General features: G+C 34.9%; 2 protein-coding genes across 3 annotated transcripts in view; one reads left to right on the top strand and one right to left on the bottom strand.

Moving 5' to 3' along the window:
- The window catches only part of LOC149562064 (uncharacterized), a 41,769-nt gene extending 19,104 nt beyond the window's left edge, over positions 1 to 22,665 (bottom strand). Inside the window, exons 1-4 of one of the 2 annotated variants that reach the window (XM_089825597.1) lie at positions 22,530 to 22,665; positions 22,280 to 22,402; positions 22,032 to 22,139; positions 18,600 to 18,767 (exon numbers count right to left, since the gene is read on the bottom strand). In XM_089825597.1, the coding sequence (XP_089681723.1) occupies positions 18,600 to 18,767; positions 22,032 to 22,139; positions 22,280 to 22,381 (378 nt within the window). In that variant the 5' untranslated portion in view covers positions 22,382 to 22,402; positions 22,530 to 22,665. Of the gene's footprint in view, positions 1 to 18,599; positions 18,768 to 22,031; positions 22,140 to 22,279; positions 22,403 to 22,521 lie in introns of both variants that reach the window. The other variant, XM_089825598.1, reaches the window with a different exon arrangement.
- Positions 19,275 to 20,212, top strand: LOC149562065 (uncharacterized). The gene has a single exon (XM_089825599.1). It carries the CDS (start codon positions 19,532 to 19,534, stop codon positions 19,823 to 19,825), a length of 294 nt encoding a protein of 97 aa, XP_089681725.1. The 5' UTR covers positions 19,275 to 19,531; the 3' UTR covers positions 19,826 to 20,212.
- Positions 22,666 to 23,070: the final 405 nt, after the last annotated feature.

Raw genomic sequence — 23,070 nt, 5'->3', positions numbered from 1 at the left:
TGTTGAATCACTACTCATGAAACATGGGTCATCGTGTTTGACTCAAAATCACACAGTTAAATCCTGATATTCATATCACAATTTGACTAGCTGTGGAAATTATCTCCTACTTATCAATTGATGAGCTTAAGGGGCTTTCTAATGAATGGTTCATAAGGCACAACACTTGGTGAAGGTTTTGCAAATGGGGTTGCAAGCTTTGGGTTTAACTATGGAGGAAACTCTGTAGTTAAGCGCGCTCAGGCTGGAGTAGTACTAGGATGGGTGACCTCCCGGGAAGTCCCGGTGCTTCACCCCTGTGAGCATCACCTAGATCCAATGAGTGCTGAATGTTCCATTTATTCTCATGAGAGATGGATTCATGTTGAATCACTACTCATGAAACATGGGTCATCGTGTTGGACTCAAAATCACAGTTAAATCCTGATATTCATATCACAATTTGACTAGCTGTGGAAATTATCTCCTACTTATCAATTGATGAGCTTAAGGGGCTTTCTAATGAATGGTTCATAAGGCACAACACTTGGTGAAGGTTTTGCAAATGGGGTTGCAAGCTTTGGGTTTAACTATGGAGGAAACTCTGTAGTTAAGCGCGCTCAAGCTGGAGTAGTACTGGGATGGGTGACCTCCCGGGAAGTCCCGGTGCTTCACCCCTATGAGCATCACCTAGATCCAATGAGTGCTGAGTGTTCTATTTATTCTCATGAGAGATGGATTCATGTTGAATCACTACTCATTATCTCCTACTTATCAATTGATGAGCTTAAGGGGCTTTCTAATAAATGGTTCATAAGGCACAACACTTGGTGAAGGTTTTGCAAATGGGGTTGCAAGCTTTGGGTTTAACTATGGAGGAAACTCTGTAGTTAAGCGCGCTCAGGCTGGAGTAGTACTGGGATGGGTGACCTCCCGGAAAGTCCCGGTGCTTCACCCTTGTGAGCATCACCTAGATCCAATGAGTGCTCAGTGTTCCATTTATTCTCATGAGAGATGGATTCATGTTGAATCACTACTCATGAAACATGGGTCATCGTGTTTGACTCAAAATCACACAATTAAATCCTGATATTCATATCACAATTTGACTAGCTGTGGAAATTATCTCCTACTTATCAATTGATAAGCTTAAGGGGCTTTCTAATGAATGGTTCATAAGGCACAACACTTGGTGAAGGTTTTGCAAATGGGGTTGCAAGCTTTGGGTTTAACTATGGAGGAAACTTTGTAGTTAAGCGCGCTCAGGCTGGAGTAGTACTGGGATGGTTGACCTCCCGGGAAGTCCCGGTGCTTCACCCTTGTGAGCATCACCTAGATCCAATGAGTGCTGAGTGTTCCATTTATTCTCATGAGAGATGGATTCATGTTGAATCACTACTCATGAAACATGGGTCATCGTGTTTGACTCAAAATCACACAGTTAAATCTTGATATTCATATCACAATTATTAAATGTATTCACTTCTCCTGTTGTACGTATGACCCTGGATAACAATGACACACCCTGATACTGGTCTCTAATCTGCAGATGTAATTCTTCGACAGATGTTTCTTCTTTGATAATAATGATGAATTCTGAACTTGTCCCAGAAGTCTTCTTGGGTGCTGCATATTTGTAAATAAAAGCCACAACAAGAAAAAATTTGTGTCTTTATTCCAACCCTGACAACCCGGTGATTCTTGAATGATTCCTCCTTGTGCCGTAATCTGAATATCAAAACCGAATTACCTTTGGTTGGTGTGCTGGCATATAGGAAGACACTCAATACCACGGTGGGTTGCTAGCATACAGAAGACAGATAAGCAACTCACTACAAACCAATCACCATTTCTCCAACGCTTCTTACTGTGTTCTCCACTAGGCCAATCTGGAAACTGACGAAAGGGGATTTTCAAATACTTATTTATTCGACAGATACCTCCAAGGTTACTGCTTGTATTTATTTTCCAATGTTCGAATCCATTAGTTTTTTAAATCTCCCCCCTTTCAACTTCACATGGTACCTATTTAAATTGGAGTATTCAGGTAGAATTCCCATTAACTTCCAAAGAAACTGACTTCTTAATTAAACGCTTATTAACTCAAAACATTATTATTTTATTTTCTCCATGAATTATTAATTAATTTATATTAGTTCATAAGATTGAAATCTAATATAAAATAATTAATATTTTATTCTCATTTCTCTATCTTTATAAAAATAGTTCTAGAGGAACATTACGAATCTCCCCTCCCTCTTGTTGCTTGCCCACAAGCAATTGTAAATTTGGATGTTAAAGCTCACCTTCCCATGTAGCATCATCCATTGGCAAATTCTTCCATTGAATCAAATGCTCCTTAATGGAGTGATTACATAAACACCTCTCGCCCACATCCAAAATTTTATGGGGAACAGTTTCCAATTTTCCCTCTGAATCCAAAGGTGGTAATTCTTTTGAAAGTGTCACCTATTTGCCCAGTGACTTCTTAAGGCATGAAACACGAAAAACATTGTGTATGCGGCTAACCTCTAGAAGATTGAATTCATAAACAACACCAATTTTTCAGAGAATCTAATAAGGTCTGAGGTTTCAACTTCTCAACACCACTGAGTTTGAGAGAAGATTGTCGATAGGGTTGTAGCCGGAGATACACCAACTCGCCTTCATCAAAACTATGCTCCGTACGTTTCCTATCTACGTAATTTTTTTGTTGATTTTGAGCAGATTACAAGTTATCCTTAAGTGCCTTTAGAATATCTTGACTTTCCTGAAGCTAGTTCTAAGCTTTGGGTACATTACTAAAAGCAAGATCAACAAAGGATACAGCATCATATCCATACAAAGCCTTTAATGGAGTCATACCAATGGACATATGATAGGTCGTGTTGTAACAATATTCTCCTAAATACAACTATCTGATCCAATCCTTTTGATGTCCAACCACATAATTACGAAGGTAACCTTCAACCCACTTGTTCACAATCTTTGTTTGTCCATCTGTTTACAGATGGTAGCCAGTGCTATGGTTCAAATTTGTACCTGTTAACTTGAATAATTCCTCCCAAAAGACACTCAACAATTTGCTCTCTCTATCACTGATGATGTTTTTTGGCAAACCATGTAAGCGGAACACCTCCTTAAAAAATAATTCCACAACTGAACCATTGTGAACTTTGTAGTGATAGCAAAGAAACTTGCAAATTTTGTCAGTCTATCAACTACGACAAAAATACAATCTTTACCTTGTACTCGAGGCAAACCAATAATGAAATCCATAGAAACACTTTCTCATTTCTGTTGGGATGGGTAAAGGCTGAAGTAGTAAAGGCTGAAGTAGTCCTGCAAGTTAGAACTATTCAACTTTATATTGCTGGCATGTGATAGATTCCTTCACATATTGTAATACATCATTTTTGAGCTATTTCCATGTAAATCGTTCACGTATTTGCCTATAAGTTTTGAAATAACCAAGATGTCCCGCCAAAGATAGATTATGAAATGCCTGCATAATTCTCAATTGTAATTTAGAACCAGGTACAAGAAAGATCTTATCCTTGTAGTAAATAACATCATTCATAATCTAATATTTATTGTCCTATACATTCCCATCCAATAAATCACATGCAAAGGCAATCTTAAAATATTCCACTAATAAGAAAGATTTCCAATCAATTGTTACCTCAGATATAGCATTAATTTTAGGTTTCTTGGATAGTGCATCAGTAACCACATTGTTCTTACCTTTAACATATTCAATCTTAAAATCATAAGCTTGGATTTTACTAATCCACTTTTGTTGCCTGTCATTCAAATCTTTCTAACTCAAGAAATATTTCAAACTATTAGGATTAGTTCTAACTACAAAACTGCCACCAACTAAATTTTGCCAAAAGTTAGCCAATGCATGCATAATTGCCAACATTTCCTTATCATATATTGAATACAATCTTTCAACACTATTGAGTTTTCTACTTTCATAAGCTATAGGATGCTTATTCTGCATTAAAACTGCCCTTATTCCTTCACTAGAAGCATCACATTCTAGGACAAATGGTTGATTTAAATCTGGAAGTGCAAGAACTGGACAAGAACTCATTACCTCTTTGAGTTTATCAAATAGCTTTTGAGCTACTTCAATCCACTTGAATGCTCCCCTATTGGTAAGATCTGTTAATGATGCACTAAGCTGTGAAAAACCTTTGAAAAATCTCCTATAATAACTGCATAAACCAAAGAAACCTCTCAATTTGGACAAATTTCATGGCGGTGGCCAATCCAACATGCCTCTAATCTTCTCTTGATGTACCTACACACCCTTGGCACTAATCATCAATATGTCTCAAATGTTCCTCCCAAGTCTTGTTGTAAATCAAGATATCATCAAAGAAAACTAACAAAAACTTTCTTAGTTGTTTATTAAAAATATGATTCATACAAGTAAACAAAAATGTTGTTGGAGCATTTGTTAGTCCAAATGGCATGACTAAAAATTCATAGTGACCATAATGACAACGAAAAGCAGTTTTATGAATATCTTGTTCTCTTAACTTGATTTGATGGTATTTGGATCTTAAATCAATTTTAGAGAAATATACAACACCATGTAATTCATCTAACAATTCTACGGGGAATCAAATACCTGTTTTTTATGGTCTATTTATTGAGGGCACGATAATCTATACACATGCGAAGAGTCTTATTCCACTTTTTCAGATAATCCAATAAGGTCTGAGGTTTCAACTTCTTAGCACCACTGCGTCTGAGAGAAGCTTGTCAATAGGGTTGTAGCCTGAGATACACCAACTCGCCTTCATCAAAACTGCACTCCGTACATTTCCTATCTACATAATTTTTTTGTTAATTTTGAGCAAATTGTAAGTTATCCTTAAGTGCCTTTAGAATATCTTGACTTTCCTAAAGCCAGTTCTGAGCTTTGGGTACATTACTAAAAGCAAGATCAACAAAGGATACAACATCATATCCATACAAAGCCTTTAATGGAGTCATACCAATAGACATATGATAAGTCGTGTTGTAACAATATTCTCCTAAATACAACTATCTGATCCAATCCTTTTTATGTCCAACCACATAATTACGAAGGTAACCTTCAACCCACTTGTTCACAATCTTTGTTTGTCCATCCGTTTACAGATGGTAGCCAGTGCTATGGTTCAACTCTGTACCTGTTAACTTGAATAATTCCTCCCAAAAGACACTCAACAATTTGCTCTCTCTATCACTGATGATGTTTTTTGGCAAACCATGTAAGCGGAACACCTCCTTAAAAATTAATTCTACAACCTGAACCATTGTGAACTTTGTAGTGATAGCAAAGAAACGTGCAAATTTTTTCAGTCTATCAACTACAACAAAAATACAATCTTTACCTTATACTCGAGGCAAACCAATAATGAAATCCATAGAAACACTTTCCCATTTCTGTTGGGATGGGTAAAGGCTGAAGTAGTCTTGCAGGATAGAACTGTTCAACTTTATATTGCTAGCATGTGATACATTCCTTCACATATTGTAATACATCATTTTTGAGCCATATCCATGTAAATCGTTCAAGTATTTGCCTATAAGTTTTGAAAGAACCAAGATGTCCTACCAAAGATAGATTATGAAATGCTTGCATAATTCTCAATTGTAATTTAAAACCAGGTACAAGAAAGATCTTATCCTTGTAGTAAATAACATCATTCACAATCTAATATTTATTGTCCTATACATTCCCATCCAATAAATCACATGCAAAGGCAATCTTAGAATATTCCACTAATACGAAAGATTTCCAATCAACTGTTACCCTGGATATAGCATTAATTTTTGGTTTCCTAGATAGTGCATCAGTAACCACATTGTTCTTACCTTTAACATATTCAATCTCAAAATCATAAGCTTGGATTTTACTAATCCACTTTTGTTGCCTGTCATTCAAATCTTTCTAACTCAAGAAATATTACAAACTATTATGATTAGTTCTAACTACAAAACTGCCACCAACTAAATATTGCCAAAACTTAGCCAATGCATGCATAATTGCCAACATTTCCTTATCATATATTGAATACAATCTTTCAGCACTATTGAGTTTTCTACTTTCATAAGCTAAAGGATGCTTATTTTGCATTAAAACTGCCCTTATTCCTTCACTAGAAGCATCACATTCTAAGACAAATGGTTGATCTAAATTTGGAAGTGCAAGAATTGGACAAGAACTCATTACTTCTTTGAGTTTATCAAATACCTTTTGAGCTGATTCAGTCCACTTGAATGCTCCCCTATTGGTAAGATTTGTCAATGGTGCACCACTCTGTGAAAAACCTTTGAAAAATCTCCTATAATAACTGCATAAACCAAAGAAACCTCTCAATTTGGACAAATTTCGTGGAGGTGGCCAATCCAACATGCCTCTAATCTTCTCTTGATGTACCTACACACCCTTGGCACTAATCATCAATATGTCTCAAATGTTCCTCCCAAGTCTTGTTGTAAATCAAGATATCATTAAAGAAAACTAACAAAAACTTTCTCAATTGTTTATTAAAAATATGATTCATACAAGTAGACTGAAATGTTGTTGGAGCATTTGTTAGTCCAAATGGTATGACTAAAAATTCATAGTGACCATAATGACAACGAAAAGCAGTTTTATGAATATCTTGTTCTCTTAACTTGATTTGATGGTATTTGGATCTTAAATCAATTTTAGAGAAATATACAACACCATATAATTCATCTAACAATTCTACGGGGAATCAGATACCTGTTTTTTATGGTCTTTTTATTGAGGGCACGATAATCTATACACATGCGAAGAGTCTTATACCAATTTTTCAGACAATCTAATAAGGTCTGAGGTTTCAACTTCTCAGCACCACTGCGTTTGAGAGAAGATTGTCGATAGGGTTGTAGCTGGAGATGCACCAACTTGCCTTCATCAAAACTGCACTCCGTACGTTTCCTATCTACATAATTTTTTGTTGATTTTGAGCAGATTGCAAGTTATCCTTTAAGTGCCTTTAGAATATCTTGACTTTCCTGAAGCCAGTTATGAGCTTTGGGTACATTAGTAAAAGCAAGATCAACAAAGGATACAACATCATATCCATACAAAGCCTTTAATGGAGTCATACCAATAGACATATGATAGGTCGTATTGTAACAATATTCTCCTAAATACAACTATTTGATCCAATCCTTTTGATGTCCAACCACATAATTACGAAGGTAACCTTCAACCCACTTGTTCACAATCTTTGTTTGTCCATCTGTTTACAAATGGTTACCAGTGCTATGGTTCAACTCTGTACCTGTTAACTTGAATAATTCCTCCCAAAAGACACTCAACAATTTGCTCTCTCTATCACTGATGATGTTTTTTGGCAAACCATGTAAGCGGAACGCCTCAAAAAATAATTCCACAACCTGAACCATTGTGAACTTTGTAGTGATAGCAAAGAAACGTGCAAATTTTGTCAGTCTATCAACTACGACAAAAATACAATCTTTACCTTGTACTCGAGGCAACCAATAATGAAATCCATAGAAACACTTTCCCATTTCTGTTGGGATGGGTAAAGGCTGAAGTAGTCTTGCAGGATAAGACTGTTCAACTTTATATTGTTGGCATGTGATACATTCCTTCACATATAGTAATACATCATTTTTGAGCCATTTCCATGTAAATCATTCACGTATTTACCTATAAGTTTTGAAATAAACAAGATGTGCCGCCAAAGATAGATTATGAAATGCCTGCATAATTCTCAATTGTAATTTAGAACCAGGTACAAGAAAGATCTTATCCTTGTCGTAAATAACATCATTCACAATCTAATATTTATTGTCCTATACATTCCCATCCAATAAATCACATGCAAAGGCAATCTTAGAATATTCCACTAATAAGAAGGATTTCCAATCAACTATTACCCCAGATATAGCATTACTTTTAGGTTTCCTTGATAATGCATTAGTAACCACATTGTTCTTACCTTTAACATATTCAATCTCAAAATCATAAGCTTGGATTTTACTAATCCACTTTTGTTGCCTGTCATTCAAATCTTTCTAACTCAAGAAATATTACAAACTATTATGATTAGTTCTAACTACAAAACTGCCACCAACTAAATATTGCCAAAACTTAGCCAATGCATGCATAATTGCCAACATTTCCTTATCATATATTGAATACAATCTTTCAGCACTATTGAGTTTTCTACTTTCATAAGCTATAGGATGCTTATTTTGCATTAAAACTGCCCTTATTCCTTCACTAGAAGCATCACATTCTAGGACAAATGGTTGATTTAAATCTAGAAGTGCAAGAATTGGACAAGAACTCATTACCTCTTTGAGTTTATCAAATAACTTTTGAGCTGCTTCAGTCCACTTGAATGCTCCCCTATTGGTAAGATTTGTCAATGGTGCACCGCTCTGTAAAAAACCTTTGAAAAATCTCCTATAATAACTGCATAAACCAAAGAAACCTCTCAATTTGGACAAATTTCGTGGAGGTGGCCAATCCAACATGCCTCTAATCTTTTCTTGATGTACCTACACACCCTTGGCACTAATCATCAATATGTCTCAAATGTTCCTCCCAAGTCTTGTTGTAAATCAAGATATCATCAAAGAAAACTAACAAAAACTTTCTCAATTGTTTATTAAAAATATGATTCATACAAGTAGACTGAAATGTTGTTGGAGCATTTGTTAGTCCAAATGGCATGACTAAAAATTCATAGTGACCATAATGACAACAAAAAGCAGTTTTATGAATATCTTGTTCTCTTAACTTGATTTGATGGTATTTGGATCTTAAATCAATTTTAGAGAAATATACAACACCATGTAATTCATCTAACAATTCTACGGGAAATCAGATACCTGTTTTTTATGGTCTTTTTATTAAGGGCACGATAATCTATACACATGCGAAGAGTTTTATCTTTCTTTTTGACCAACACTACCGAAAAAGCAAATGGACTTGAACTAGGCCTCACATGTCCCATATCTAGCAACCCCTTAATGGCCTTTTCTATTTCATCTTTGAATGCCTTAGGATGTTTGTAAGGAGTAGTAATAATTGGTTTTGCCTCTTCTTCCAACTCAATAGTATGTTCAAAACCTCTATCTGGAAGTACTCCTGGAAGTATGTCACTGAAAACTGCACTATGTGAATCTAAAATCTGCAACAAATCATCTTGATAATGTTTAGATTCAAAACCTGTAACCTTAGTGGAGACAAGGCATTGTGCTAACCAAACTACATCACCATGACGGAAATTGGCCTCCATTATGTTAGCAGACACAACTCAAGGTCCACCATTTGACATTCCTGTGAGAATTACCTTTTTTTCATTAATTTTGAAAGAAAACTCCATACGCTTGAAACTCTGTGAATATTTATCCAAAGTTATCAACTATTGAATGCTCAACATGACATTAGAGTTAGCCAAATCAACCACATAAAAATCATCTGTTACTATATAATTACCAAGAGTAACACCTAATTGAGGAACCTTATGTGTGCTTACTTAAGTAGTAGCACTTGCTGCTCTGAAACCAAAACCTTCATGTTTCTCTATATGTAAGCCACATTTTTTAACAAAAGCAATATCAATGAAATTAGGTGTAGCACCACTATCTATGACTTGTTGCCCCTATAAAACCCCTCTTACTCTAAAAATATTAAAATGTGGAGTTCTTGTCATTGTTGCTATTTCACCCTTCCCTAGTGGATCTTTCTAAGCTTGTCCTACAATTTTAGGATCTCGTTCCTGATTTGGCTCTATGTTTTCCTCATCTTCACTATCTGATACTACTTCAATGTAATGATTTTCCCCTTTTCCCAAACATCTGTAACCTGGTGCCCGTGCTTCTTTACAATTGAAACACAATTTTTTTCTTCTAAGTGCATCACACTCTTTCGTTTCTAATTCGTTTCTAGGTGGTGTGTTGTTTGGAAAAGATTTTTTATCAAAATCCGGCTTAGAGAGTGGCCCTTTGTTAAATGTCCTTCCTTTATAAAGAGGCTCTAGTTCTCTAGCCCTTTTTATGGCTCACTGCAAGGAAGGAGGATTTAAGGACCTAACCCACCCTTTTATAGTATCAAATAATCCATCTATAAATATCACCGTTTTCTGCCTCTCAGTGATTTCTATTACTAATACAGCTAATGTTTCAAATTCAAAAATATATTGTTCCACCGTACCTGTTTGTCTAAGGAGAGTCAAATCATTGAGATGGAGTTTAGGGTCCTTAGAATCAAACCTGTCAATAAGTCTTTCTGTGAAAACAGCATAAGTGTTAATCTAACTATGACCCAACATAAGTGGGCAATTCCCTCTTAATGTAATGTTGCATATTTGATGGCCTCATCCTCCATCATTGAATATAGTTGTATGTATGTGTCAAGTTTTTGTACCCAAGCTCTAGCAGTGGTTTTACATAACCCGTCAAAATATGGAATGGACATTTTACCACTCTTCCTTTGTAATTCATTATTATATCCCCTTTGCCCCTTATTCTTATGTTTCATCTTGACATCCAAATATTCTCTAAAAGTCATTGATCCCCTGAATTCATCACCTGATTGTATCCAATCCTGATATACCTCTTCCTAGAGTTCCCTAATGGTAGGTTCTCTTTCAAGTTGTGGATTTCTAGGAATGAAGGTTGGTATGATCTTATTGAATTTGAACTTTCAGGTTGTCCATTTACTGGTTGGTTCTCTTTGTTGGTTCCCAAAATTGCAGATTGAAAATCCAAGAGCCTGCCACTTCTCCAATAGGACATTTCAATCAATTCTGGCCACCAAACAGGAATACTTCTCGATTCCCCTACACTTCAGGCTCCACTACACCTACACAGGTAGACCTTCTCCTCAAACTTGATCACCCAGTTTAGAGGTTTTCTAAACTGAAATTAAACTTAGGAGTTCTTCGACTAGCAAGGTCCTCGAACTCGATCAAAATGAAACTGAATACTGAATAATGGTTGGATGTTTTGTATAATTGAGTAATAATAAATTTGATGCTTGTAGGAAGGAAGTATATAGATTTTCTAAGTTCAATAATAAAAAGACCAGTGCCTCTACTCATTTGGGCAATAGAGTCAACTTTAGTGAATTTTCAAGTACAACTTTATAAAGTTCTTATGCACTTATACTGCCAACAATTAAATAATCAAGATGCGACAGACCAAATATTACACAATCTTAAATTAGTCCAAATTGAACTTTAACTCATCTGGTAGGGAAACAAACTGGACATAGATATGGAAATGATTTAATATTTCACAATATCTGCGATGATCAAAATTTAAAATGCTAAATGACCATGTCCACTTATCTGACATTTAGATCCTATACGGAATTCCAAAAAATAATTACAAAGGACGATTCATCTGCAATTTAAATATCCACGCCTTTAATAATGAACAAAGAATATTTTATTTTATTATTAAAATAAAATAATTGAATTTATATTACAAAATCATATTAAACTCCTTATCCCTCCGTATAAGTAATATAAAATGCTTCTTCAGAATATGAATGTTCTTTCGAATGTTGAATCATTTTATTTTCCTTTGAGTATCTCCCTTTATATTTTAATGAGATAGGGATGTGACTTTTCAAAGTGAACAGTCATATTATTAAAAATAATTAAAAATAAATGATTGCACCCTTTTAATAATTATTATCCTTAATCCTTTGGTTAACAAAAACCTTTGAGGAATAATTATTATTAATTCATTGGCAATCATTTTGAAAAATTGAACTCCTGCAATGAGACTTGTTTCTTCATCGATTTAATTCTGATAGGTATAAGCATTCTCATAAAACCTGAGCATTTGCGGTTATCATTCTTGGACATATGCCTATGCCTCATCATTTGCCCTTGATCATGTCGAAATTGCACTGGGTGTAGGTAGAACAAATTTGTGATCATTGACCCTTTCACATATTCATTCTAGGCGTAGCCTTGTTGAATAATTCATTCACTACCGATATTGATGTGGGAGTTTGAATTGGTGCCACGATAATGAATAGAGGTTGCAACTCCTTTTAACTTACAGCTCCTCCCAACTATTAAAGCCCTCTGTTCTCCATCGTTTGAATATTATTTTAGTTATTCTGGTCAAACTCCAACACTCCTTCGATAGTTTTGGAAGGCTTGTAATTTCTTCTGTATATATGAAGTCCAATGATATTAATTTGATTTGTCGTTCATTGCTCCACTGCAATTTGTAAAGTAGTCAAATTCACATTTGTTGATAAATCTATGATACTAGATATGGTAGACGACAACCTATCCTGGGAGAGACTAGACTGTGTCATATAAAATATAACCAAAATCTAGAGATGAAGTAGAGGAAAATTCATATATATTATGAACAAAATGTTGACCAATGTTAAACTTGTCCATTTGTAAATCTCCACCACATGCTTCTGGGGGTGTAACAGATGGAAATCTATCACCCTTCAAAGATATCCCAAGCTAAGGAGTAGCTAATTTTGGTGATGGATTCCTCGTTAGGGAATCTTCCTGAATAAGGACATGAGTAAATTATGATGGGCCAGTTTGTATATTAAAGTCCTTAGTTGCCGTATAGTCCCCATGATTATTTTATCTCTATGTACATGTAAGACTAGCATCACTTCCAATTTTTGTCTTTGGATATTTCTATGGTTTATTTTGCTTACTCTGATCATATTTATTTCTTTCTTTCTGTGTCTAGTGCAATACGAATCAGTTTCCAAATTTTTCTTTCATCCTTTATTTGTATGGTGAGAAATCTTTGTCTTCCATTGTTGCAATATTGGTGCAAGAAATACAATAAGAGTTGCACCTGAAACCTTTTCACTACCTGCAATTTGAAACAATTCTGAACATGCCTTACATATAAATTTTTCTTCAATTTCTGTGACATCAGCATCATCTTGTACTGCTGAAGGTTTTCTTCTTTGGTATATTTAGGTATCAATATTTTAATAGTTATGAGGATGATTTCCATTAGTTCTTTTTTTTATTTTGGACTCTTTTCTCTCTTGTTGCGCCTGTACAAGGAGCACAATCTCAAAATTTCCATACACCATCTCATCCAAGTCCACATATTCTCAGTTTTTGAAATCAGGCTGCCTTTTGCTATTCTTAAAAATAGATGTCAAAATTTGGAAAATTTGGGCACCATCACTCCTGTCCACCTATTTCCCTTACATTATTCCAATTTTGATTCATATTATTGTTCATCAATTGTGTCATCAAGTCTACCATTTGGTTTACATTATTTTGCATATCTTGTTGGCTCCTGAGTAATGCAGTTATTAAATCCCTAGTGTCATCTGCGTCTCCCATATTGTTTTCAAAAATTATTTCCTTGTCTAACTCTGTATGACTATCTTCAATGTCAACTTGTACAGAAGAACTAGATGATTCTATCAATCTGTTTTCTTTGACTCAAGTATTACAGAAGTTATAATTCCCCTTTTGCAAGTCTAGCTCATGTGTTTGTTCCAGAGGATGGCAGGGTTTAATGCTCTGATACCAATGTAAAGTTCCCAACTTCTATAATAATTTCAGCCTTTATTAATGCAATGGTATTGTTTTCAAACCAAACAATCTCGCACAACTCAAAACGAAAACCTCTTTTAAATATTTCAATAATTACTGTAGTTTGAAAATACTTGATATTTTTGGACAATTTATCAACAAAGGAATATATTGTATTCTCGATTTACTGAATCATTTTACTTCTAGATGTTCTACCAGAGTTCCAAAGTACAAGCCTAAGCCATATGAGTCTAAGTATCCTAAGGACTATTATTATGCTAGCGAGTATGCTTTTGATGATGAATTTGAGAAGAGTGAGGATGAGATTAGTATTCTTGCTATCAAAGATGAAAATCTTGTTAATGAAGAAAGAGCTTTAGTTTCACATGCAGAAAAGAAATAAGAATGGATTATAGATAGTGGATGTTCAGATCATATGACAGGTGATAAAGATAAATTTGTGCAACTTAACAAGTATAATAGAGGTGTTGTTAAATTTGGAGATAATACTCCTTGTTTGATTGAAGTAATAGGATCTATAAACTTGATGATAAAACTAATATCGAATAATCTATTGAGTTATGGACAATTTATTGACAAAGGTTATCATCTACTATTCAAGGATAGCAAATGCACTATCAAAGATCAATCGGGTAGTATAATTGCATCATGTAATAAGACAAGAGGTAGTTTTTTTCAATTGAACCCATCAAAAGTCAATTGTTTTGTTGTGAAGATAGATGACGGTTGGTTATGGCATAAGAGTTTTTGTCATGTAAATTTTGATAACATTGTGAAAATTAAACATTAGTAACACTAATGTGATCAGAGATTTGCCAAAGATTGTAAAACTTGCAAATATGATGTTCAAGGATTGTGTTATGGGAAATTTGACCGGAATAGTTTTCAAAGCAAGACTTATTCTGCTAAAGGGAGATTGGATTTGATATCCGTGTGGTCATACTATGGTGAGAAATATTTCATAGTTTTTGTTGATGATATTATATTTGGAAGAAATGATGCAATAAGTAACAAGTTTGTTGATGAAATGAAAGATGAATTTGAGATGTCCATGATAGGGGAAATGAAAATATTCCTTGGTTTAGAGATTACACAAAATAAGGATGGAATTTTTATATCTTAAATTAAGTAGCTTAAGGATCTATTGAAAAAGTTTGGAATGGAAGATTGTAAGCTAGTAGGGACTCCTATGGTTACAAGTTTACAGGTAACTGCTACCGATGATTCACCAAATACTATTCAGACAAGATCCAGGTCAGAAATTGGTGGATTGCAATATTAAAATCATACAAGGCCAGATATATCCAACACAGCTTGGATTTTAAGCAGAACCTAAAGAAACTCATCTCACAGTTGTGAAGAGAATCTTAAGATATTTGAAAGGAAAAATTGATTATGGTTTATGGTATGATAGAATTGATGATTTTAATTTGTATGCTTTCAGTGATGCTGATTAGGCAGGTAGTGTGGATGACAGAAAAAGCATAAGTTGTGGAGCCTACTTTCGTGGAAGAAGACTTGTTTCTTGGTTGAGTAAGAAATAGAATTGTGTGTCTTAGTCTCCTGCTGAATCAAAGTATGTTGTTGCAGCTATTAATTGCACTCAAATTGTTAGGATGAAACAGATGTTGAAAGACATTGGCATTACTATTGAAGATCTTACTGTTATTCACTGCGATAACACAAGTACAGTTAATATGTCAAAGAATCTTGCATTGCACTCAAAAACAAAGCACATATCAATTATCACTTTTAGAGAGAGAAAGTTGTTGAAAAGGAAGTAAAGCTGAAATATGTAAGTACAAAAGAGCGGATAGCAAACATTTTCATAAAGCCTTTGCCTAATGAGACCTTTTAGAATCTCAGAGGTATTCTAATTAATAGTAATAGAATTAATGCTAAGATTTTCATTATTACATTAGTGATGAATAAGGAAAGCTGAAGCAACTCAAGGAATGGCGGTCTAAATCCCACAAGGATGGTTCCTGAGATAGGATAAGGGCTTGGATCTGTAAACTTTGAGGGAATCTACCAAGCCGACTCTAAGTGCCTTGGATTGTATTCCAACCTCCTCTTTCCCTATAACAAAGTAATAACAGGTCAAGCTCAGCAACAAGAAATATAGATAGCATAAGAAAATAAATTACTTAATATATAATACAAATGGAATATATAATACAAATGGATGTTTGTCCCTACTTATACCCTATGTTTATGGAAATCAATACATTTTCTTGTTGATGCAACCTAGGATATAAAAATTGAAATTAATTTAAATAATGATTGAACTTAAATTACCATGGGACATTACATATACATATACATACATGCATACATATAATATTTGTTATTTGTTGCTTAGGGTTGGGAGCATAACAGCTTTTGGTTTGCAAAATAATTTCTATGTTATGATTTCGGCTAACAAACTGAGTTGTTTTGTTTTTCGTTATGTTGCGGTACTTAATTTCTATTTATTATAATAATCAACAAGTCATAAGATCACAACTACCTTGGCGTTTGAATGCCTATTCCTCCTGTATTTTTTTTAATATTTTTCTCTCTTAATAATTATACAATTTTAGTGTCATGATAGGGGTAGACAGCCCAAAACTGGAGCTTTTTTCTTAAGGATGTCATCTTCTGAAGCTTCCCAACTGTTAGGACTAGCTGTAAGGCACGACAGAAGTAAACCAGACATTAGGCACATCATCACAACAATCTCAAAAATGCGGCTGACTTAAACATCACACACCAACGAGGGGCTCCTATAGCCGAAGTTGACTAATTTTTCCCAAGCTCAATTTGTTCATTAGTGTGTGATGTTTCATTAGTGTGTGATGTTTAAGGGCTGCCTCAAATAAGTCATGCATTCATCAGTGGTAAAACGTATAGCTCTAATAGACTAATTCATTCCCAATTAATCCAAATGTAACAAATAAATGCCATGAATTCTTTTGTAGCTAGCTTCGTAGCTTTCTAACCCTTAAGTATTAGAAAACAACATATTTATTCAGATATGTTGACAGCAACAAAAATGTCATAATTTAGGACTAGTAGACAAAAAAATAAGCTACCACTAATTATGTTTAAAATTGCCTAAAAATAATTCAACAATGAACACAAAGCCTTTACAAGCACATTTCTATAGTTCACATGAATAATTTTAGCTATTCATATTACTAGTGGATAATAAGAAAGCGCCATTGAAAATGTGGTGTTTGCTTGATTTTCACAAGATGTTGCTAAGAAATAGCTATTCTTTGTTTAACACCTTTCATTTTCCTGTCTGCTGTAATCAACATAACAATTGGATACCAGGGTTTACTCTCAGGTCCTTGACGAGAGACAATACATATTGCCACAAAAAACAAAGCCATGGCTTTAGATTTTAAAAATGCATTCATTAGAGAACCCAATATAGTTAAACAAGTTATCTAAGTCATCCTATAGTGGAGGTACAACCAGCTGACAAAACAGCGTTATAAAATAATATTTCTTTGGCTGATTTATTAACCTGTATCAGAATTTAGTGAAATTCCTCTGCAAATCTTTATTCATTATTGTTTAAACAAAGTACATAAGCAACATCATAACAATATACAAATATTTTGGGTTTACTTTCAATCCTATCAAGTGATAAAGAACAGCTAGGCTGAAGACTGACTCTAATGTTAATCAAGGTTAATCCACTTGTCAAGACAACTCTGAGAAATATCTGTAAGCATTTTGTCAAAATTCTTTTTAGACCACTCACAAATGCTGTAGCCTGTAAGCAATAAAAGTGAAGTTCAAGCTTTCAAGTTTTAAAAAAAGAAAATATGAAACAAAGAGGCAAGTCATTTCAGAATTTAATCACCTAAGAACATGACAAAAAATGACAATTATAAATATTACGGCAGATAAAATTCAAAGAAGCATACAGATCGAAAATGATCAAAAGATGTAATTTCAGTCCCCAGGCTGATCATTAACATGCTGAAATTATATGAAACTGGTAAATAAACTCCCCAATTATACATTAGGATCATCAAGGCAGCACAGATCCTAGAAAACAGAGATAGAATTAACAGCTAATCAGATATGAACATTTTGATTGCCCCTCATCTTCGAACTTTATAAAAAGAATCACCTACCAAAGAATTTTATTTTTTCATTACTTCATAGCAAACCACATCAACAGATTCTAACTATCCTATCTAAAATAGTACCAATAAAACAGGAAAATAGACAACCACGATCAGAGGATCAGAACCCAAGTAAAAAGAAGGAAATGTATTATATAATGGGACCCTATGCATCTAACAATCACAGGACATTTAAAGTGAATTTTGGTTATTATTTGAATATTGATATAAGACTAACGCTTGGAATAAATATGATGTGATTGCAGATTCTGAAGAAGTTGGCAACAGAATGCAGAAATTTGCAAATTCAGATTCAGCTCAAGATTGAAAGAAGAATTGGTTACAAAAAAGAGTTATGTAATCAAGTCTCCAAGTAAGAAAGGGACAAGTCTATATAATTTTCTCAATGTTAATTAACTGGGGTATGCCCCTTTCAATTATGTAAACTGTATAGGACGATTGTCCCGGGCAAAATCGGAGGTTTTCTTCTCCATCCTTTCCTACCAGTTCCCGCTTGAACAGAGACTTTGTAATTTTTTCCTTTTTAATCAATATATTATATGGCTGGGATCTTTTACCGTTTTTAAAAAAAAAAGTGAAGTTCAAGCAATTATAATGGAAACTTACGAAACAGGGGACATCATGCTTTAAAAAATTTAAGGATATGGCACTATTATCTCTACAGTGAATGGACCATTAAAAACAGTATTTGCTTCAATACAAAGGTCCCGAGAGAGTTTTCACCATGCAGTAACAGTCACAGTCCCTCAGCATTGTGCCATACCTGAACATTCAAGTTTCTATATTTTCCAGTTACATTAAATTACTAATGGAGTTTTTCATTTTGTAAAATATTCAATTTGTATTCTTATTTCTGCAGTATAAAGAAGATTATGTCACTTACTGATACTGCCTTCCATCCATCTTTGAAAACAAAATCCACAGGTTCATATCCTCTAAAATCGAATAGCATTAAGGGCACAAATGCCTGAGCCTCACTATCTTCAATGGTATATGGTCGTCCTCGGCCACCAATCATCAATACACTCCCTTCTCTGCTACAGAACTTGCACTAAATTCCAAGGCCAATACGAAAATTCTTTAGTAGACTTATCCATTTAAAGGAAACAGAAATTTGAAGAAAAATATTAAATGCCCACTAAGCAATGTTTTTAGCTACTAATTGAGACATGAAATATTTGTACATAACCATGGAATGCAACTTCTAATCTCAAATGAATAAATAATGGTCGTAACCCAAAAAACTACTGAAGTGTCTCCGGCAAGTTGCACAATTTCCTCTTGTTCATTAAAAGATGAGAAAGGAATTCATAATAGCTAACCTTGTTGGATGTGAAGTCCAACTGTCATGTCTGTTCATTTCACATTCTTCTTATTTGTCTCTTTGTCTTCTCTTGAAGAACTAATGTATAAATATAAGGGCAAAGCCCTGTGTATGTAAGCTGCAATGACTCAATAATATATTTGCTCTGCTCTCGGTGTGGATGTAGCCACAGTTGTGGTGAACCACAATATATCCTGTCTCTTGTTCTATTTTGTGTATTCTTATTTTATATCTTAAATTAACAATTGGTATCAGAGCATGTAAGATTCTGGAGAGCAGAGCAAAAGGCAAGGAAGTCTATTGAAAAGAAAGTTGCACCAAGAAAAGGGGTAAAATCTCTGCTCATAGCAGTTGCAATTCCTCTGGTTTTGGGCATTTTGGATGCCGTTTTCTTCAGTCCAAATTCAAGTTATTATAAGAATTTGAAGAAACCAAGGTGAAATCCACCCGGCTGGCTTTTTGGTGTGGCATGGACTGTTTTGTATAGTCTCATGGGGTTGGCTTCATGGCTTGTCTGGGTTGAAGGAGGGTTTGTGAAACAGGAGCGGCCATTGTTGATCTATGGCACTCAGCTCTTCATTAATCTTCTCTGGCCTGCCATCTTCTTTGGGCTGAAGAAACCTGGATTGGCGCTTCTGGACATTGCTGTTGTTGATGTGGCTGTTCTTGTTTGTATGAATGCATTCAAGCCTGTAAATCATGTTGCTGCTGGTCTTTTCAAGCCTTATCTTGCCTGGGTACTCTTTGCAACGGCTCTGAATTATAAGATCTATTCACTCAATTAATGGGAAGAAGAAGAGATGCGTATTGTAGTATGTGCAAACTGGGATATGAAGTAGGTTCTGAAGGAGAACGAGGTTCGCTATTGGTTGTCCCATCCCCAAACATGCAGTTAAGAGTGACCGTAAAGATGTACTCTGTGATTTGAAGCCATGTTTTCTTGATTCTGATGATGAACACAGAGGTAGTTTTTGGGGCTGTGTTGTTTTTTTTCTTAGCAGAAGTTTTACTGTTAGCAATATTGATAATGTTGTTTGATTTGGCTCATTGTGGAGAAATTGCAATTTCAGTATTACTGTTCAGTGTAATGTTTGGTATCATGTTTCAGATTTTGTTTTTGATACCATGAATAGTTCGGTGTTACACTGCAGTGGGAGTTTTAGCCAAAAAATTACTGTCATGAGATGATTCCCTCCATAGCATTGGAGATGTTTGTTATTGTGCCATGATGAGCTCTTGATTCTAGATTAGAGTGTTGGCATGATATAGGATCTCTTGACAGGTTTCGCTGTTTGGAGCATGAAGTTTGATTTGTGGAGTTCAAGTTGTCATAAGGTTTTCCCAGGTTATGCAGACGTGCAGTGAGAATTTTGATAATTGATCTTGGTTAGTGCTCTTGGTATCGGGTATTTTGGCAGATTGACCATGGAGGTGCTCTTGATAACTAAGAGGCTTGGGTGAGGCTACAATTCTCTTGGTTTAGAGAACATTTGTTGAGACGGTTTCTCTTTGGAGGTTTCAGCATGAAGTCCAAACAGCCTACACCTGTGGATGGGCGCGATTTCATTATAGACCTAGTGGAGATTGTTCTTGGAGAAGAGTCATTGAGACTTGGTGTATCCTGGAAGAGCATTCTCACTCCCCATGCTTGGTCAATTTGGCAGATTTATCTCCTCGTGCATTTAGGAGATGGTTGATATTGTTCCTAATTTTGGAATGTTTGGAGTTTGATCTTCTTGTTTATAGGAGCTTTCATTCATGGTGTTTGGGTGTTGTAAATGCTCTCATATGGGGAGGTAAAGGAGATCATACTTGACACAGCTGGGCACTTGATGGTGTTGCTAGAAGGATGAGTGTTCCTTCCAAGAGTTTTTTGAGGTCATCTATTGTTGTTGTACTTCATTTTTTTTAACAACAATACGTGGTCTTTTCATAAGGACTTGAAAGATGTCATTTTTACAGCAAGTTGGTTGCGGTTCGCAGATCATCTCAAGTTAATGCAATGTCTTTTATGTGCTGATTGGTAGATTGAGTCAGCTTATAGTTGACATTGCTCATGCAATTTAAATATCCTTATAATGGTCTTCTAGTTTTTTGCACATCAATAACCTTTTGGTGTGTTTTGTTGGAAGATGGTATAATTGGTGAGTTATTGTATGGGCTGGTTATGTGGTTATAAATCTACTGATGTTGTATGGATAGTTGGATGTGATTAGCGATTAGTTGTGGTTGCTATTCCGGCTAAGAAGATTGTCTTTTGGCAATTGCTTACCATAGGATTGGTAAGGGAAAGCAGAGTTTTAGTGGGAGGATATTCAGATATGAGGTTGTAGCATGAGTTGAACTTCAAGTGGGAGATTGTTGGATGTGAAGTCCAACTGTCATGTCTGTTCATTTCACATTCTTCTTATTTGTCTCTTTGTCTTCTCTTGAAGAACTAATGTATAAATATAAGGGCAAAGCCCTGTGTATGTAAGTTGCAATGACTGAATAATATATTTGCTCTGCTCTCGGTGTGGATGTCGTGACAGTTGTGGTGAACCACGATATATCCTATCTCTTGTTCTATTTTGTGTATTCTTATTTTATATCTTAGATTAACAAACCTATACATCAGTCCTAATTGAAAGCACAAATAGAGCAAAATTACCAAGGATTGCAATGAATACGCGTTTTCTTTCACATCGCAGAGACATGAATTCTAATGCATGCCCTTAGACTCCTATAATACACTCATGTAAACACAGTATATTTCCAACTAATAATGCTTCAGACTCTGTAGCTGCAGGCTGCAACGACCGAAGCATTGTGCGCATAAGGGATTTTGAGATTAAATTTCATAGTTCACGCCTACGTTTCATAGACTTCTCGGCTAAGACACGCATCAATTTCAGAACAGTATTTACCCTAGCCAATCAAAACCGCATTTTTCAGAAAACCCGTGTAAAGAGCTTCAATATAAGTACAAAAAAATGAAAACGATTACGATACCTTCTGAACAAGATGTACTGAGCCTCTGCTTTTGGGGAGCTCCACCATTTCTGACAAAGTAACACAAGTTTCTTTTTGGCTCACTTCTCCACAGTTTCCACATTTCAGCTACTCAAAACGAAAGAGAAGCCAAATACATTCAATCGCTTCATGGTAGATCATTGTTTACAGGTAGTCAAGCAAACCACAATTTATATATCATGCAGTCACTTTATAAATCCCAGAACAGAACTAAAGAGGAAACCAACCTTGAAGTAGTATGAGAAATCGGGATCATTACAGCCGCCCTGAGGCTCAAAATTGGTGAGATTCTCAAGCTCCGCTTTGATTTCCAACAAAAATAGCACCATATCTTTTTTATTTATCGATACCTGAAAGACCAAATATCGCGAGGTGTAAATCTAATGCAATTTCGACATAATATAAACATTCAATATACAATTCCTCTCACGAAACAAAATATCAAATCTGCAAAATATCAGTTGCTAACAGGCGTACCCTTATCTGCAAGGAAAATTAACGTCAAAGGAAAAAAAAAATGGTGGTTTCAGTTGCGATTATAACCGATATGAATCATTAATTGGCTTTTTAAAAACACTTATTCTATTGTATATGTATTTACTCTCTATAGTGAAGGGACGCCGCTATCCTCCCTATTGCACCATTGACTAAATTTGACAAAAACGAAAATACGATGAATTTTTCTGAAATTTTTAACATTATCACTTTATGAGAAAACAACAAATTTTTTGAGAAAATTTTGCCATATGAAAAAGAATCATGTTTGACTTTTTTTTGTCTTTGTTACATTTTGTTGTCTTTATTAGTCCTCTCTATATTCAAGTTGCTTCTACATATTAGTTGTTGTGTATTAGTCCCTCTCTATATTCAAGTTGCTTCTACATATTAGTTGTTGTCTTAGGAACTCGTCAAATTATAAAGAATTTCATTTATACTATGTTTTGAAACAATATTCTCTATTAAAGAAGATTTTTATATTTAATTTCCTTTTTTCTATTGGCCTTTAGCTTTTTTGTTG

This window comes from Cupressus sempervirens, chromosome 4, assembly GCF_028749045.1.
Source record: "Cupressus sempervirens isolate cs-2001-9-10 chromosome 4, ASM2874904v1, whole genome shotgun sequence".
NCBI classification, from domain to species: Eukaryota; Viridiplantae; Streptophyta; class Pinopsida; order Cupressales; family Cupressaceae; genus Cupressus; species Cupressus sempervirens.
The sequence above is the reverse complement of the archived record's forward strand: the minus strand, read 5'-3'. Positions and strand labels throughout refer to the sequence as shown.

Bases quoted from the DNA above. Each gene is read 5' to 3' on its own strand.
- LOC149562065 (XM_089825599.1), top strand. From the start codon at position 19,532: ATGGGGTTGGCTTCATGGCTTGTCTGGGTTGAAGGAGGGTTTGTGAAA.